The sequence below is a fragment of the Sceloporus occidentalis genome, unplaced genomic scaffold (assembly GCF_023333645.1).
Source record: "Sceloporus occidentalis isolate IW3139 unplaced genomic scaffold, rSceOcc1.0.p SCAF_1, whole genome shotgun sequence".
NCBI lineage: Eukaryota > Metazoa > Chordata > Lepidosauria > Squamata > Phrynosomatidae > Sceloporus > Sceloporus occidentalis.
Window position 1 is genome coordinate 234387109 of NW_028316981.1, and position 17773 is coordinate 234404881.

Below are 17773 nucleotides of genomic sequence, written 5' to 3' on the forward strand. Positions count from 1 at the left end.
GTTTGGGGGACCAGTACATTAAAGGGACCTCTTATAAATAAAGGATCTCTTATTCCCTCCCACGCCTCAAAATGAACCCGGAAGCCAAGAGCCGCCTTTAATTCTACACTTTCTACCTCTGCGCACCAAAGTAAAGCTGAGGGAATTCCCAGCTGACAACGCATGCGCATAACCTTCTCCGCCCGCTCTCGCTGGTTCTCTGCAGCACCGAGAGCCGAATGGGAGGAGACCAGTCTATCTTCAAATCTCTATGGTGGGTCCCTTTCGGTCCTCCAGAAAGGACCGAACGTTGAGTTGAAAGCGGCGCGACTCCTTGGCTTTACGGCGGCTTCTTTGCGACACTGTCGCGGCGCCAAAACTCTCGTCAGCCCACGGGGCAAAGAGAGGAAGTGGGAACACGTGGGGACCCTGAGAGTGTGAGTATAGCTGGGATGGAGGACTGTGTGTCTCTCTCTTTCGGGGCTGAGGGGCCAGGAGTGTGTCTACTCTTATCAGTTGTGGAGGTTGCGGTAGTTGTTCATTGTGTTCAGTGAGGACACAAGTGGACTGACTCCATAGGGACCCCGCCATCCACCTCCTTTCATCCCACAATCCTTAGCAATCTTGTTGTTGTTATTGTTTTTGTAGTCATAAAACAGAGATTCCCCCAAAGCTTTGGTTCACCCCCAGTCCGTTTTGGACTACAACTCCCAGGAGCCCCAGCCAGCTTGGCCAACAGTCGGGGATTCTGGGAGCTGAAGTCCAACATACCTTTGGGGTCGAGGTTTGGGAACTGCAGTCGTAGAGTCATAGAGTTCTTATCTCTCTTAAAAATAATAGATAAAGAAAAAATAAAAAGGGGGAGGGAGACACAAAAGACGATTGAAGTCATTGTAAGCAGCATATCCCCCCCCCCCCAAATGTTCACCTTCACTTAGAATCCTAGAATAGAATCCTAGAGTTGGAAGAGACCATAAGGGCCATCCAGCCCAACCCCATTCTGCCATGCAGCCATGCAGAACTCATAGTGAAAGCATCCCAACAGATGGCCATCCAGCCTCTGTTTAAAGACCTTCAAGGAGGGAGACTCCACCACTCTCCAAAGGAGTGTCTTCCACTGTCAAACAGCCCTTACTGTCAGGAAGTTCCTCCTAATGTTGAGGTGGAATCTCTTTTCCTGGAGCTTGCATCCATTGCTCCATTGGGTCCTAGTCTCTGGAGCAGCAGAAAACAAGCTTGCTCCCTCCTCAATATGACACTCCTTCAAATATATAAACAGGGCTATCATGTCACCTTTTAACCTTCTTTTCTCCAGGCTAAACATCCCCAGCTCCCTAAGTCTTTCCTCATAGGGCATGGTTTCCAGACCCTTCACCATTTTGGTTGCCCTCCTTTGGACACACTCCAGTTTGTCAATATCCTCAGTACTCATGGTACTCATAAATCCTAATTCCTGTATACCACTGAATGTAATGGTGGTAGTTGTGACATGTTGTTGTTAGGTGCTCTCTGGTCAGTGCAGACGCATCCAGGGAGTTAGCAGTGTCCACCCTGTTCAATTTCAGGCTTTCTCTTCTGCAATTAGTACCTCTATTTTCTTCTTTGTTTTCCTTCCCATATTGTTACAGAAATCTATTTGTCTGGAGAATGTGTGCCTTCCCAGGAGATTGAATAGCACCTGCTGTAAATAGGCAGTAGCTGTTGTTTTGTTTGCCATCTGATCAATACCCACAGTCTGCTAGCAATATATTGATCAGGACAAAAGATTTCTTGTGTTTTAAGATAGTTGTGCAGTAGGACAAAAAGTTTAAAGTAAACCCTGCTGTGTGGGAATATTTAAATATTCTTATGATGTAAGCAGTGTTGTGCGGACGTGATTGTTATTATTGCTATTATTATTGGTCTCTTTCTGGAATAGCACTAAGTATTCTGTTGCTGCTGCTGCAGTATACAGCCACAAAACCTTTTTTGAGCACTCTTATTTCAGGAGTGTGAACCAGCCAAATAAAATGTCCTCTCCCATCCTCTCAGTGGGGAGTGTGGACGATGTATGGCCAAAATCCTGGTTCTGGTGCGAACAGTGCAGACAACATCCGGTACATTTAGCACCAGTACAGGGGTATAACCCTCTTTTAGGTCTGTTACAGACTGCCAAAATAAAGCTGCTTTGGGTCTCTTTGGAGGTATGCTATTTAAATGATGCATGCATCCTAAGAATCCAGAAGCTGCACCAAAAGCTGCACTCCGGTGCTTAGGAATGGAGTGTGGCTTTGGCGCGACCTCCAGACTCTTAGGACCCATGCATCATTTAAATAGCATACCTCCAAAGAGACCCGAAGCAGCTTTATTTTGGCAGTCTGTAACAGGCCATAGTGACTTTTTAAAAACTCACCACTTGCTCCGTATCTTCCTGGAAGATCCTGAGCTCTCAGTTCTAATGTTGGGCAGCTGTTTATAATGCATCCTGGCTGCCACCACTGCAAGTCAGTTGCTGTGAGGTTAGAATGAGGCACCCAGCCTTGTGCTCAGGGCTGAGCATCTTCTTCTGACCTCAGAAACAAGCAACTCTTGCTAATAGCCACTGCACCACATTGTACAGAGGATGCACGTGTGAACAGCTGCCTCTTGTCAGAATGGAGGACTATAGGTAATGGGGGGGGGGCACCATGCTAGTCTTAATTTTGTTCTGTGTCATATAGACCCACTGTCCTGCATTTCCTCCTGCAGTCAGTCAGAAAAATCCCAGAACTCCATAGAATTAAGCCATGACAGTTAAAGTAGTGTCAAACTTGATTATTTCTGCAGTGCAGATGTATCTCCAGTTAATTATTTAATTTATTTTAAAATAATTATTTTTCTTCAAATGCAGATGTATCTTAAGGCTTAGGGTAGAGTACAACAGTTCTCTCTCAGCCTTGTGAAAAGCAAATGTAATCACACATAAATGGACTGTTGCGGTTGTTCCACAGTTACTTTTTTAGACCACAGCTCCTAGAATTCCTCCAGCCAGTTGGCAGGAAGCCGACAGCACTGGCATGTCAAACAGCATTGGTTGTTTCCTTGCTTTTTGGCTGCCGCTGTGACACAGATCATTGCCAGGTTAGTAAACATGTTGGTGTGCTTAGTAACATTACAGAGCAATCTTTCCAGAGGGATAGACAAGAAAGCGTATCAGAAATCCAAATCCTGCCAGGAACAAAGGGAAGAGACATTATTTTTCTCCCCTCACTGCCCATCTTTCATGGAGGAGGATAATTATAAACTCTTTGTCTCCAGGACCTACATATATTTCCTGGGATGGGTCAGGAAACTGAGAAGACTTTGAATTGCATGGGTTCATGCCTTCCCTAATCCTCCCCAGCAGGTCCCATGTAAAGCATCCTCCCACCCCCTCAGTGTTGGTAAGAAGCAGCATTTGTGGAAATTTCTATGTGAGAAGGTACGGGGGTTGTTAACACGAGGTTAAAGATCTGAAAAATCTGTGCCCCTTGTGATGCCTTCCCAGGGGTTATAGAAGTATGCCTTAATTGACTTACGTGCAAGGCTATGAAAGGCCATTCAGGGGAAGGAAAGGGCCAGATAGATGGCTCCCTTTTCTTGACTACTAGATTAAAACCACAAGAGGCATGTGTAAATGCATAATGCTAAGGTTGTGAGAAAGGCATTTACAGCATGTAGACTCACCAAGTTCTATGAAATAACTATGATTACAGGTATGTTTGTGTACATATTTGTCACAGTGGGCATACAAAACACGATTCCAAACCATTTAAAGTTTCAAATATTAGTATGAAAATATATTCCAAAGGGCATATAGTACAGGGCATTAGTGCTGCCAAGTTATTGTCTTGAGTTCTCAGTGGTGTTGTTTATATAATAAAGGGGTGTACAGATTGTCATGCTATTTAGTTTCTTCATCACTTTCTATTTTTATCATAGGAGAATCAGTATATTTTGTTGGCTTCTTCATCTGCTTCTCATGCTGATCTGATGTGACAAACGTTTATATTCCCTACACACTGTAAACCTAGGGTTGCCATTCATCAGGACCTCCAAACCGGGACAAATGTAGGACAACATGTTCAAATGTAGGACACATTTTTTTGTGTGTCCTACATTTGAATAGGAGCCTCCGAGGCTTTCCCTCTGGGCCTGGGCCCTTCCCTCGGTGGGGGCGGAGCCCAGGCGGGGAGGGACTCCTCCCCTTCAGGGAGGCTTTTCCTCTGGGCCTGGGCCCCACCCTCGGCGGGGGCGGAGCCCAACCAGGGAGGGACTCCTCCCCTTCAGGGAGGCTTTTCCTCTGGGCCTGGGCCCCACCCTCGGCGGGGGCGGAGCCCAAGCAGGGAGGGACTCCTCCCCTTCAGGGAGGCTTTCCCTCTGGGCCTGGGCCCAAGCAGCAAGGGAAAGCCTCCCTCAGCTTGCCATATCTCACCCGGGAGCAGGGGCAATCCCGGGGGCGGGGCCAAACTGGGGCGGGACCGTGCAGCCCCGCCCCAAACCGGGAAGGTCCCGCCCCCAGGCGGGATATGGCAAGCCTATGTACACCCTTTATCAAACACCATTTGTTCATTAGTAGTTTTGATGCCAAATTCTTGCAAAGGAAGATGGGGCATGTAATCAAAATAAATCTAAACTCAGATATTTGAAATGGATTGTTGACTTCCTGTTTTAGTTTACAGCAAACTGTGCAACTCTCAGGACTTGGGGGATATACATTGGTAGAACTTCAGAGGCCCAAAATTGTAATGTCCTCCCCCATAGCTCAAGAGAGGCCTTTCTTTCACGCTCAGTAGATAAAGAAGTACATAATATAGTGATATAATATTCACAACGAATCACTATTATCTTTTGTGTTTTGCAGCACTAACCAAATGGAAGCCAAAGGTAAAAGGAAGTTCATAGGCCAAGGTGGGAAGGCAGGCGGAGGTAGAAAGAAGTTTAAAAAGAATAATGGTAAGACCAATCAATGATAAGACAGTCTTCCCCAGCCTGGTGCTCCCCAGATATTTTGGAGCATTGCTTCCTTAATTCTTAAGCACCAGCAATGCTAGACTCATGGGAATTATAATCCAGAATATCTGGAAATTGCCAGGTTGGGTTGATATACAGCTGAGACAATTAATGTTGTTGTTGTTGTTGTTGTTGTGGCTTGAAGTTGTTTCTGATTTATCATTATCCCAGAGCAAACGTACATAAATAGTACATAATATTGAAGGCAAACTGGATGATTGAGCAGAATACAGGAAAAAAGTTGTTTCCATTTGAAATGCTACCTGGATGTTTTAAAAGTCAGGGGGTTTATCCCTAAAAAGGAAATGATACAATATTTAGCTTATTGAAATATACAAAATTATAGCATTAATTTGGTTAATAGCTATGTAGATGCATTCATCTCTTCATGCCACCACAGAACTCCAGAAAACATAGTGAAAACCAACAGGCTCACATGAGGAGACTTGCACACAAAGGCTTTTATGTACTGTGTGTTCCTTATGATGAAAAATATTACTTGTCACTAGGAATTTCAGAAATACAGTATGAATTGTACTGCTCAAGTCCATTTGAATTTAATTTATGGTGAAGGTAAGAAGAAATGCTGAATTAAAATATCGTGGCTGGATGGGGGCGGGGAGAGAATAATCTTACATACCAATACATATATTACTGTTTAATCTTTTTTCTTTAATGCTGAAATCTTGATCCTGCAGAGAGGTTCAATAAAAAAGAAGGTGAAGAAGGCAAACCCAAATTTAAATCCAAGAAATTTGAGAGAGGAAACAAAAAACCTGGTAAAACAGGTACAAAACAATTCAAGAGTAAACAACTCTTAGAAAAGTTATCCAGGAAACGCAAACTTCAAGATGACAAAGAAGGAGGTAAGATTTTTTTTCCTCTTAAAGATGTGTTCATAAAAAAGTCCTTTTGCATAGCAGTTGGATGTTACTCTTTTGAGATGCATTTTTTAAAAAGAATGCCTGCATCCAGAAATCAGTGTGCCTGAAAAGGAGATACAGCTTCAAGGGCTGTTCTGTGAGTGTGTTGGTGGGGGTGGAATACTATAACATTAAGGTCAGAAGGGATGCTTTTGAAAGCTGCAAAGGGTGTGGAAGCTTGCCCCCAACTGATCGACATCTATATTTGACATCAAATATTTTCAGGGTTAGGTACACCTACCAGGCCTGTTGGGTTTTCAGTCAAGCAGCACAGAGGGAAAAAGTGCAGCCACATTAGCATGAAGCAGATGAAGACTCTAAATATCCCCTCTTTGACTAGTTCCTCTGGAATTTCACTGTTTCATGCTTGGTGGTTTTAGCTAAGGAGGCTGTAAATGCTTCATTGAGAAAAGGAGTGGTCCTAGCCTTTTCTTTTTCATACTTCTTGAGAAAGTGGCATCAACAAACAATTGCCCATCCTGATCTAGATCTATTCCAGCTGGGTAGCCCTGGAATAAAAAAGCCTCCCCAAAAAGGTTTGCCTGTTACACTCTTCGTGATCTTTTTGGTGCCAGGTGAAGGACCTGCTTTTTTGTGATACATGAGTCAATGTGATAATACTCTCTTTCCCACCTGGCTGTATCCCAAAGGGAAAGCCGGGCTGTGGAAAACGAGGCAGGGCAAGAGCTTGTTGCTCAAACCTTGTCCTCAGCCTGGCTGCTCCTCAGGACAGCCAGGGTGGATAGGAGGACGGAGGGCGAGCCCCCCCCCCCCAAGCCTCAGCCTGGCTGCCCCTCGGAGGATGCCAGGGTGGAGAGGAGGAAGGAGGGCAAGCCTTACTGAGAGGACAGCTGACTACGGAGATGGAGGAAAGGCAGGTGCTCGCCCCTCAAGCTTCTTCCCCAGCCCAACTGTCTCCTGAGGGGACAGCCAGTTTGTGGAAGATGGAGGAAGGGTGCTGAGACCCTAAGTTTAACCCTAGACCTATCCACAGGGCATATAATTTTGACCCCAAACCTGCCCCTGACTTATACATGAGGTTGACTTATGGTCAAGTATATACAGTAAGCCACTATGGTAAGCCACTATTTTTTCATGTACTCCCAAAAATATTATGCTTTTTTATTATTTTCTCTTTCATCATAGCTTATTTTTGACACTGTGTTTTACTCCCCCCACTTTGTCATTTGTTCATGAGTGACTACAATAACATTTTGATCATACTGTGCATTCACGTTGTTCTTGATCTTATTCTTTGAGTCCTAGTGATTTCAATACATCCTAGTGATTAGAATATTGATAGTGAAAATAAAAAATGCTAGTTACCACACTCCTACCTTTCTCTTGCTGAGGAAACTCCCTACTGCTCTTTTCTGCATGCAGATGGACGAGGAGCATGATGCTTTGGTTACTGCTAAACTAGGATGCTCCAAGCATCTCAACTAGACAGGAACCAGAATCCAGAGTATTTTAATTTTCCCCTTCTATACTACAATGGTGAATGCACGTGAATGAGGTGGGGAGGGGAATAAATATGCTCAGGTTAATAATAAAATTAGCAGGTCCCAAGTCTTCCAATCAGTGTGGGACTGTGGAGGGTGCAGAGATTGCTGTGCAACTTCATGGCTGATTCCTGCCTCACCCAGCCTATTCTACTCCAAGGTTGTGGCTTGTTGCAATATGCTTAACGTTCAGATTTCAAGTCAATATCATCCTTTGTGAAGTTTTCTTAGGCAAAACTATGGCTCTAATATGGGGATGATACAAGCACCACAAATGCAATGGCAAGAGTACTTGTTTTGTATGCCAGAGATGCCTGGGTTTTTTATGTTTTGTTTAACCTTTGCAGTTAAAATGCTTGGGTGAAATAGCTGTGGCAGATAATCTGCCTATGTCAGAATAGACCATGCTGGGCTAGATAGACTAATCGGCATGATTTTCAAAATAAGCTGTCACCTTCTTTGCTCAAGGCTGACATTGCTAAAATAGAAAGCCGAAGCAAAATTAATAAGAATTAGTTAGAAATGACTTGGTGTTGGATATGATCCCATATGCAGAATATTCAGCATCAAACAAATGGCATTATGTTAATCAACCAGTTAATGCTGATGAGTGTGCTACATAACAGTCTATTTTAATTTTTATCATCAGGGTTGCAGCCTAAGAAGCCTAAGTGGGATGACATCAAGAAGAAAAAGAAGGAGCTGAAGCAGAGCCGACAGCTGAATGACAGAGCCAACTATGAGGCAGTGCTTAAAGGAAAACAGATTTGGGAAACACTCCGGCGGTAATAAATGACTTCAATTTTATTTTCTGCAGCACACTACTATATCTGGATTTTCTCTTTTGGAGGAAAATAATAATTCTACCTTTCACTATAGTGCACTTGTAGAATTGCTAACTCTCATATTATAAAGCTGGATTATAAAATTAAGAATATAGGTTGACATATTAAGTGAGCATTTTTGTTACTGATAATCAGCAAACATGTCAATGAATTTTTTAAATATAAGATAAAAAATACTGTAATGCAAGGGAAACTGCACCAAAAGGTAAACTCTGAGCTGAATTTCCTGAAATCCTGCAGCTCTTCCTCTCTGCAGAAATAAAGTAGCCTGACATCACTTTAACTGTCATGGCTCCATCCTGTGGAATTTTGGGATTAGTAGTTTCTTTTGGTATTCAGCCTGGTCAGTCAGAATGCTCTGGTACCTCACCAAGCTGCTGATCCCAGGATTCTGTAGGATAGAGTCATGACAGTTAAAGGCGGGTTACAGACCTCCAAAAAGTGGCGGCCTGCACCCGCCTCTTTCCCAGCCGGATTGGGGCCTCAGCGGCCAGAGCGGCAGCCGCTGGGGCCCCAATCCGCCGCTTTCCAGGCTGTGGGGAAGCGGCAAAAGGCCCCTTCCCCGCAGCCTGGAAAGGGGTGTCCTTGAAGCCCCATGGACACCCCGCGGTGGCGGGGACGAGGAGAAAGGGGCCGCTTGGCCCCTTTCTCCTCTGCGTCGCTGGGTGCAGCCGTCTGAAGGCTGTGCCCAGCAGCGCAAACGGCAAAAGGAGCTCCGTTTTGGAGCTCCTTTTGCGGCTGGGGAAAGGGCGCCCTATGTGCCCTGGCGCAGCATGACAACGTCATGCCTGCTCCGCCCCGTATAGAGGCGGCGCGGTTGTGACGTTGTAATGGCGGCGGCCGCATGGAACGGCCGCTGCCATTTTGTGCGCGCTCCATGTGTGCTAGGGTTGGGGGCATCCGGAAAAGAGCACGCACTTTTAGGCCCGTTTGTAACGGGCCTAAGTGATGTCAAACTGCTTTATTTCTGCAATGTGGATACACCCATTTGTCTTACAGGTCTCTTGAGTATTTAGCTGGACTATTGGAAACTCAGATTCAGATCCCTTTAACTGAATTTAACTGAGGCCTTATTTTGTCATTAGACAAGAGTTGAAATGAAAGAGTATGCCATATTGTATCTTCAATATATTAGCTTTTTTACCTGGAGTGTGTGTTTTTCCAGAATCATTCTTGATTGCAAAGATCAGTTGCCCCTCCATTTTTGTGCGGAATCTGTTCTGGATCTCTCCTCCCGTGAAAATAGAAATCTGCCAATATTCAAGCCCCCCTGGTTTGAATGGTGGCGCATCCCCGTTGGCGCCCGCGGGCATGCCAGTGGGCATGTGCCCTATTTTATCTCCCTCCACGGATTCAGAGTCTGCACAAACAGAGGGATGAATGTATTTGGAATCTTTAGACTGCTCATATATATTAAATTTTAATTGACCACACTTCTTAAAGATATTAAAATGGTTTCCTAATGTAAGAAGCCAAGAGGCTTCTTTCAGTTCAAAGCAATTCAGTTGTGAAGGGGAAATGTTGGCTTAACCCTGGAACTACTTATTTTCATAGGAAAGACTGTGACAAAGCAAAACGTGACAAGCTGTTAAGTGAACTTCAAGAGCTTCTTCGTGGGAAAATAAAAAATGTAAGATGATCAAATGTAAAAAAACCAACCAAACTGTTAACAATTAAGAAAATACTTGAATTTTAAAAAAATGTTTCTAAATAATGGTAAAAGTGTATGTTTAGTCTATTTTGGTGTTTCTGGACAAACAAAAGGGCAATGAGCAATTCAGAGGTAGTACTGCCCTACTTCATATGATTGTGGCAGGGGTCCAGAAAGCTGCCTTTAGAAAGCAGAAGTTACTTCTACCTCCTTTGCCATTTTCTACAAATTCCCTTCTGTTGGAGCCTGGATAACATACTGTTGCACATTTTTTACATATTGAATGCTTCCAACCCTGAAGGACAGCTTTTCAGCAGATGCAACAGACTGTGACATGTAGTCACAGTTTTAATGTTTGTTAACTCCAAACATTTTGAGCCCATAAGTGGTCTCTTTTCCCCAATGACTCCAATTGCCCTACCACTGCAAAGTACTCTTTTTCTTTTCAATCAAATTTCAGTCAGGCTACTGATTTCATAAAAGCTAGTAGCATTCTGGCAAACAAGGAGGTAGAAAAGCCTATTTACCTGGATTATACTAATTTGCTGTCCTGTGTTTGACAGTTAATTCTTACATGCACCAAAGTGCACCCTGTAAATTTTTTTTATGAGGGAGGGGCTTATAAGAAATGTCCTACTATGTTTCAAACATGTTTATAACAGATGTATGTACTACATACTTTGGTTCAGTAATGCTAGGAATGCCAAATGCAGGGTGTCCAAAATTACCTTTAAAATTTCAGTTGTATACAGAATTGAAATTGTAAAGATAATTTTTGGATACCATGCACAGTAATTATTGGAAAACAAATCAATTTTCTTCAGATTTGTTTATTTCTTGCCTCAGGCTAAACTGTTCTTAAGCACCACATTGCTTGTTGTATTATACATGTTTTATGTATTGTCTTTAGATCTTCAGCTGTACTCTCAATTCAGAAATATAACTATAGTTTTATGTATTAGGATAAATGCATAAAATGCAATACCACCTAAACAACATGGATAAATTGATTGATTTATCTCCATAGATGGCGTTTGCTCATGATTCAACCCGTGTCATCCAGTGTTACATTCAGTATGGCAATGAAAAGCAAAGACAAGAAGTATTTGAAGAATTAAAAGGTATAATTTTTAGATATATAGCTTTTATTTGCATATTGCTTCATTGTTGCCATTGCATCTCACTGAGATTTTTCATTCCACAGAGAGTTTCACTGAACTAAGCAAATCCAAATATTCTAGAAATATTGTGAAGAAACTTCTCATCTATGGGTAGGTACCTTGCATAACCATATACTTGGTTCTTGTTTTGCCTGCATGATTATTTTCAGTTTGAGATAACCAGACATGCGATGGGGAGTTGACATGTAGAAAATGAAATGTTAGACTTAAGATGCCTAGCTACAAACATGTACATGACCATTAAGGTTTTTGGACAACAAGTTGTTTGTTCACTATTTAACCTGTATCGAAGTAGGGTGGTCAAGATGATTAAAACTGGATTTGATAGAATAGGCATGTGGTCCTGTTGGGACAATGGCTATGTTTTTTTTATTCAAAGTACTGTTGCTCAGTAAGACAAGGAAAATGCTTTATTCTCCTCCTTGCATCTGGCTGCTATTTATATCTGAAAATGGTAAGGAGACAAGCTATGACTGGGATGGTCAAGTGTTTGTTTGTTTATGGTATGATATGATTATACTCAATGGTCCTGTGTTTTGGAGAGTGTTTTCAACTCCAGTGAATTCTGCCAAAGGTCCCTGAAGGTCCCTGAAGAAGGCCTTTTTGTCATTGAGGCTGAAACACCTTGGGCTTTTTAAACAAATAAACAGTTTACCATCTCAGGTCACATGCAGCTTGTCTCCTTACCATTTTCTGCTTTTAACATGCTTTTCAGTACTCTCTTTATTGCTACTTATATCTGCTACAAGTATCCAAAATATTGGTTTGATTTACATGAATACTGAATTTGTAATGTATCTTCTCCTAGTAATGACATTAGCTGTTGTAGATCAGTTAGCAATGTGAGTTTGATACTGTTTCTTTGAACAGATTCTTTCTATAAATAAGGGTGTATAAAATACAATTTGTGGGCAACTTCAGGGCCATTTTTGTGGACCACAGGACCCCCCCCCCCCCATGGTAAAAAAATAGTCTACAACAAAATGCCCCCTTCTAAGGGGTGTAGGGGCCCTTTTTGATACATTTTCCCTATCACCATTACAGGGCCAGGAAGGTCCTTTTTTACGAAACAAGAAGTAAAGAAGAAGTGACTTCCAATCACTTTCTTTTTTTACATGTTGAGTATCACTTACCTGGAATGCCAAAATCTGAAATACTCCAAAATTGACCACATGGGTGGCCAAAATAGATATACCTTTGCTTTCTGATGGTTCAGTGTACACAAACTTTTATTTCATGCACAAATTATTTAAAATGTTATGTATAAAATTATCTTCTGGCTGTGTGTATACAGTGTATACAAAACATAAATGAATTTCATATTCAGAAGTGCAGCTCTCCAAGGTCTCCTAAGGTGCTAATGTAGCCCTCTAGCTTCCCACAGTTGCCCATCCTTGCTATAAAACAATACTTACCCTTGCATGATCTTCATTGCATATATTCTTTTTGGCTTCTTTTAATTTCCAGCCAGTTTGGGGAAACTGACTTCACTTTTCCATAAAGTTTAGTGCACAAGTCAGAGAACTCTGGAGTAGAGGGCATGTGGCTATCAAGAAACAAACAAATAATGGTTGGCCGCTAAAAGGAGCCAAAATGGACAAATACATGTCATTCTGTGATAAACCTGTAGTTAAGACCTGTTTATATTGAGATGCAGCAGTATGTGTGTGTGTGTGTAGATCAGATAAAAATGTGCAATACTTAACTAGTCTGGTCTTTTTTTTCCTGATTATTGTTGCTGCTCACTTATTCCTGGAACAGAACAAAGCCACAAATTGCAGAAATCATCAAAAGCTTTAAAGGGGAGGTGAGAAAGATGCTGCGCCATGCTGAGGCATCTGCTGTGGTGGAATATGCATACAATGACAAAGCCATTTTGGAGCAAAGAAACATGTTGACAGAGGAGCTTTATGGGAATACCTTCCAAGTCTACAAGGTGATATCCTGAGACAGCTTTCTTGTTACAGTACAAGTAGTTTGTAACTCTTGCCCACATGATTTAACATGTAGAAATAAAAAGAGTTAGGGAAAGCAGACAAACATGAAAAGAAAATATACCAATTTATTTTCAGAGCAGGAACCCTGACATGAATGCTTATGTGCCTGTATTCTATAAGTATCATCACAGATACCTATGTGCTTTATCCCACAAGTAAATACAGTTTCATCCTGATCTCTAGGCCCCTTCTTGGAGTACTATCCTACTCTTCTCTGTGCAGAGGGAGGTATTTTGCAGGAACTAACTGCAACTGTGAAGACTATAAATTCTTCTGTTTTAAAAATCTGATTCATGTGATTCTAATTAACATCTCAGTAGCTTCATTAGAACTGTTGTTTATGGGTGCATCTACACCGTAGAAATAATGCATTTTGACACCATTTTAAGGGGTGTTAAAACTACAAATCCTAGGACTATGTAGAATGGAGCCATGGCAGTTAAAGTGTCAAACTGCATTATTTCTGCAGAGTAGACGTGCCCTATTATTCCAAATGCATATACTGTATACTTTTGTGTAAAAGCTAGCCACTTTAGAAATGTACTGGAATGTGAAAATATCCTACTTTATCCCCCGCTAAAGCACAGCTTTATTAAGCCTTAATGGTGGAGGCCATCTTTAAAGGCCTGTCTCAGCTTTAATTTGTCTGATATGAAACTTTGAATACTAACCCTCATTGGCAGAAAATAAATAGAGTTGGCCCTCTGTTTTCTCAAGGGATCCGTTCTTCCCTGCGAAAACAGAGGCTTGTGCATATTCAAGCCTCATTGGCTTGAATGGGGCTCATGCTTGTGTGCAAGCAGTGGCGTGCCCCATTAAAAATAGTGGAGGTCGCCCCTCCGTAGATTTCCAAGGTCGCAGATCTGAGATACGCGAGTTAGGAGGGACAACTGTACTTTGGGTTCTCAAAGTCTGACAGAGATGGAGATCACCTTTAAATGTACTTCATCATTTACTGTGAAGTGTTGGTTTCCTCATATTTTTTACATTTGCTTTTAGTTTGAAATGGTATATATATCCCTCCACTGTTAATGAAAATTGTCAACTTTAAAGACCTAAAAAGTAATAATTGGTTGCCATTCAAATGGAAGTCAATTTATTGGGAATTGTAGCGTTCAGGAATATAGCCGTACTGATATCTATAAAAATAAGGCTTAATGAAGTTCTTTCAGAACCTTTGAAATAAGGAATACTAATGTGTTTTTAGTTAAAGTCTGTTCTCATTATGTTCTGTATCATATTCTTGAAGAACTAAAGATCATGCCTTGTGGCTTTTTAAAATGAGAGACCAATTAACTGGAATTCCATTTTACACATTAATTAGACACCATACCTTTGGAAATGGTAGCTAACAAGGTGAATGTAACAAATTTTCATACCTGCTATTCTAACCTGTTAAAAACTGTATATGAATAGAGGTTAAATTTTATGAGTCCCTCTAATTCTTCCTTCAAATTATATCAGGTTTCCAAACATGTTTACATAATATGGCTTAGTTTACTGTGACCTAATTTGGACCTGCTCAGTTGGGAATGCTGTTGGACATAAGTGTAGCCTTTTCAGTACAATGCAGTTCTAGAGGCAGTCCCCACTGTGTTCTTGAAGGTGTATGAGTGGAATTTGTCCCCAGCACTGCTGAATCAGGAAGCCTGTATTTATCAGAAGTCCTGTATTTGTAGCAGCTCCATGAATTAGACATAGTGAAGTCACAGTACCAGATTTAGGAATATATGGCTACAGGTGGAATTGGAGAAATGCTTTATGATGTGGTTAGTTTTTTTGTATTCTCTGGCTCCTATAATTTTAATGTCATTAAAACGATTTGTGGTGAATTTTCTTCACTTTAGTCATCAGAGCACCCAACCTTGGATGCAGTGTTAGCGGCTCAGCCAGAAAAGCAAGAGGCCATTGTAGAGGAAATGAAACAGATCCTTACTCCAATGGCTCAGAAGTAAGAACAGCTTGGCTTAAAGTGTATTCTTGAATCCTTTTTAGCAGTATATGTGTAGGAAGAAATGTGAAACTCTGGGTTGGGATTCTGCATTCTGAAATATATGTATGGTCTATCCACCTAGTTTCTTGTAACTGGGCCACCAGGACCTCTGCAGGTCTGGGAAGACCCTGCAAATGACATTCTTGCAACCATCCCAGCTACTGTAAAATAGCTGGATGCATCTCTCAGGACCATCCCAATTCTCCAACAAGGTGGAAATGGCCACGGTGGGTGGCTGCATCGCTTAAAGCAGTGGTCCCCGAACAATGTTCTTAAAGGCATTTTGGACTTCAGGTCCCAGAATCCCAGATTATTGGCCAACATGGCTGAGGCTTCTGGGAGCTGAAATCCAAAATCTCTTAAAGGGTACAGTTTAGGGACCACTGGCTTAAAAGATGGGTTTGGGGAGAGATTTTGGTCATTGCAGTCTGTAAAGAATTTCATCCTCCACACAACCCAAACAAGTGGATTACAATAGAGTAAATTTGAAATAGGCTATCATAACTCAGTAACAGGATTTAAGCAATGATATTTAAAATACTGGAAACAGAATTATTTTTCTTAACCAGCTGACTTATGCTTATGTGTTTAATAATGTGCCCCTTTGTCAGGATTGTGAGAAGACCAGTGTTTGTTTAGAACAAAAGTGCCTAGTGCTTCTCCATAGTATTTCTCTTCTGGCACACAGACAGAAATATTATATTCCAAATTCAGCCAAACATTTTGTTCACCACAGTTTTGGTACTTGACAGTCATCTAAAATATACCAGCAAACAACAACCTCAGTCCTCTAGCTCAATTCCATGTGTTTTTGTATATCAGTGTTTTACATTATTCTGTAAATACAAATTTAAAGTTTCCTTTTTTCCCCTCCTTTTCATCTTACAGAGAGGCTGTAATAAAGCATTCTTTGGTACATAAAGTTTTTTTGGACTTTTTTACTCATGCACTCCCTAAACAGAGATCTGTAAGTACTAGTATATTGGCTTTAAGTTGTTACAGTTTTCCATGAGGGATTCCCCCCTCCCCCCCCCTCCGATGTTCATTAATAAACTGCAGAGATGTGGGTCAAATGTGCATTGGCTGTCTTCAGTCAAAACAATAAACATACTTCTTCAACTAAGGAAGCATGGGTGCAAGTTCTGTGCAGCCTGTTTCATGGGCGAGGAATTGACAACATAACTCTGATGGGCACCTAAGTATGGATATCGTCTTCCTTGCGTTGTTTTCAGTGATGTGCAAGTCCTGTCAGCTTAATGATGACAACAGGGAATAGAACAATACTGGTCATATGCTAATGGTTACAAATGGCAAACTCCTACATTGTCTTTCTGTTGTAAACATGATATTGGTTGCTAGAAATCTGAAATATTTTCCACTACAGAAGACAATGCCAATTGTCTTCTGTTGTCTTGCTATTGCTAGTTACAGATCTGTTCAACATAATATTGTTCATACTGTTGTAGACATTGGTCAGGATTCAGTGGGCTCCTTCTGGTGCACCCTATTGCTTCCACCAGAACTGTTGATTTCCTTTCTCTCCAGTACCCCTTTATAAACCTATATGGCTGGAAAGCCATCTGTGATTTGGTGTAGTACACAAGGCTGTGGTAAGAAGGATAGCAAAGTACATTTCTATACTGCTTATCAGTGCACTTAAGCACTAGCTAACAGTTTGTAGTATGTCAGCTAATTGCCCCCAAGAAGCTGGGTACTCATTTTAGTGACCTACAGAAGGATGCAAGGCTGAGTGGACTCTGGAGCCCTGTCTGGGATCGAACTCACAACCTTGTAGCTGTGAATGGCTTCAGTACCAGTACATTGCTAGGGCTCCTTTACCAAAGTAAACCAAGGATAGCCAATGTGTGTGACTAACCTTCTTAAGATCCTCTCCTTAAAATTATGGTTCTTTATGTCTAGGAAATGATTGAAGCAATTAGAGAAGCGGTAATCTACTTGGCACACACACATGATGGAGCCAGAGTAGCCATGCATTGCCTGTGGCATGGAACTCCCAAGGTATTGTATGTGAAATAGCCTACCTGTGTTAAAGTCCTGTGCTATAGATTAGTACAAATTGGTTGGCTGAGATTTTGTGTGGCCTGTCTAAAAAGTTGCAATGAGGAGCTTTGTTCCTGACACAGGTTCCAGCCTGTGTTCAGTTTCACCTGTGTTCAATTTTGGCCAGTGTGATTGTAGTACATGAAAAGTATGAAAACAACCACCATTCTGCTAAGAGTTAGTTTTTGAGAGATTCTAAGAAGGATTTCAAACTAGCTTTGTCATTAATAAGACACGATAATTTCATCATATTACTCTTAGGCATGATGTAATTCCAGGCTTCAGAAAAAAGTGATTTGCCTATTATTTGTTATGTACTTTCAGTGTTGGACTGTGACTCTAGAGACCAGGGTTCGATTTCCAGCTTGGCCATGAAACTCATTAGGTGACCTTGGGCAGTCACATGCTTTCAGGCTCAGATGAAGGCAATGACAAACCTCTGAACAAATCTTGACAAGAAAATGCCATGATAGGTTTGTGTTAGGGTTGCCACAAGTTGGAAATGACTTGAAGGCACAGAACAGTAACAACAACACTTAAAGGTAAAACTTGTATGTGAGACATAGGACTGTCAGAATCTCTGTTAGGGCTTTTCCAGGGCTTCAGAGAGAAGAAAATAAATCAAATGCTC

At 41.6% G+C, this 17773-nt stretch overlaps 1 protein-coding gene across 3 annotated transcripts in view; it reads left to right on the forward strand.

The window, feature by feature from the left end:
* Positions 1-278: 278 nt before the first annotated feature.
* PUM3 (pumilio RNA binding family member 3) overlaps positions 279-17773 on the forward strand; it is a 40774-nt gene continuing 23279 nt past the window's right edge. The window contains exons 1-12 of one of the 3 annotated variants that reach the window (XM_089490182.1): positions 279-416; positions 2949-3078; positions 4841-4932; positions 5688-5855; positions 8064-8199; positions 9814-9889; positions 10938-11031; positions 11115-11181; positions 12853-13027; positions 14936-15039; positions 15970-16048; positions 17002-17100. In XM_089490182.1, coding sequence (XP_089346308.1) covers positions 4851-4932; positions 5688-5855; positions 8064-8199; positions 9814-9889; positions 10938-11031; positions 11115-11181; positions 12853-13027; positions 14936-15039; positions 15970-16048; positions 17002-17100 — 1080 coding nt within the window. In that variant the 5' untranslated portion in view covers positions 279-416; positions 2949-3078; positions 4841-4850. Of the gene's footprint in view, positions 417-2948; positions 3079-3255; positions 3381-4840; positions 4933-5687; positions 5856-8063; positions 8200-9813; positions 9890-10937; positions 11032-11114; positions 11182-12852; positions 13028-14935; positions 15040-15969; positions 16049-17001; positions 17101-17773 lie in introns of all 3 variants that reach the window. The other 2 variants (XM_089490183.1, XM_089490181.1) reach the window with 2 other exon arrangements.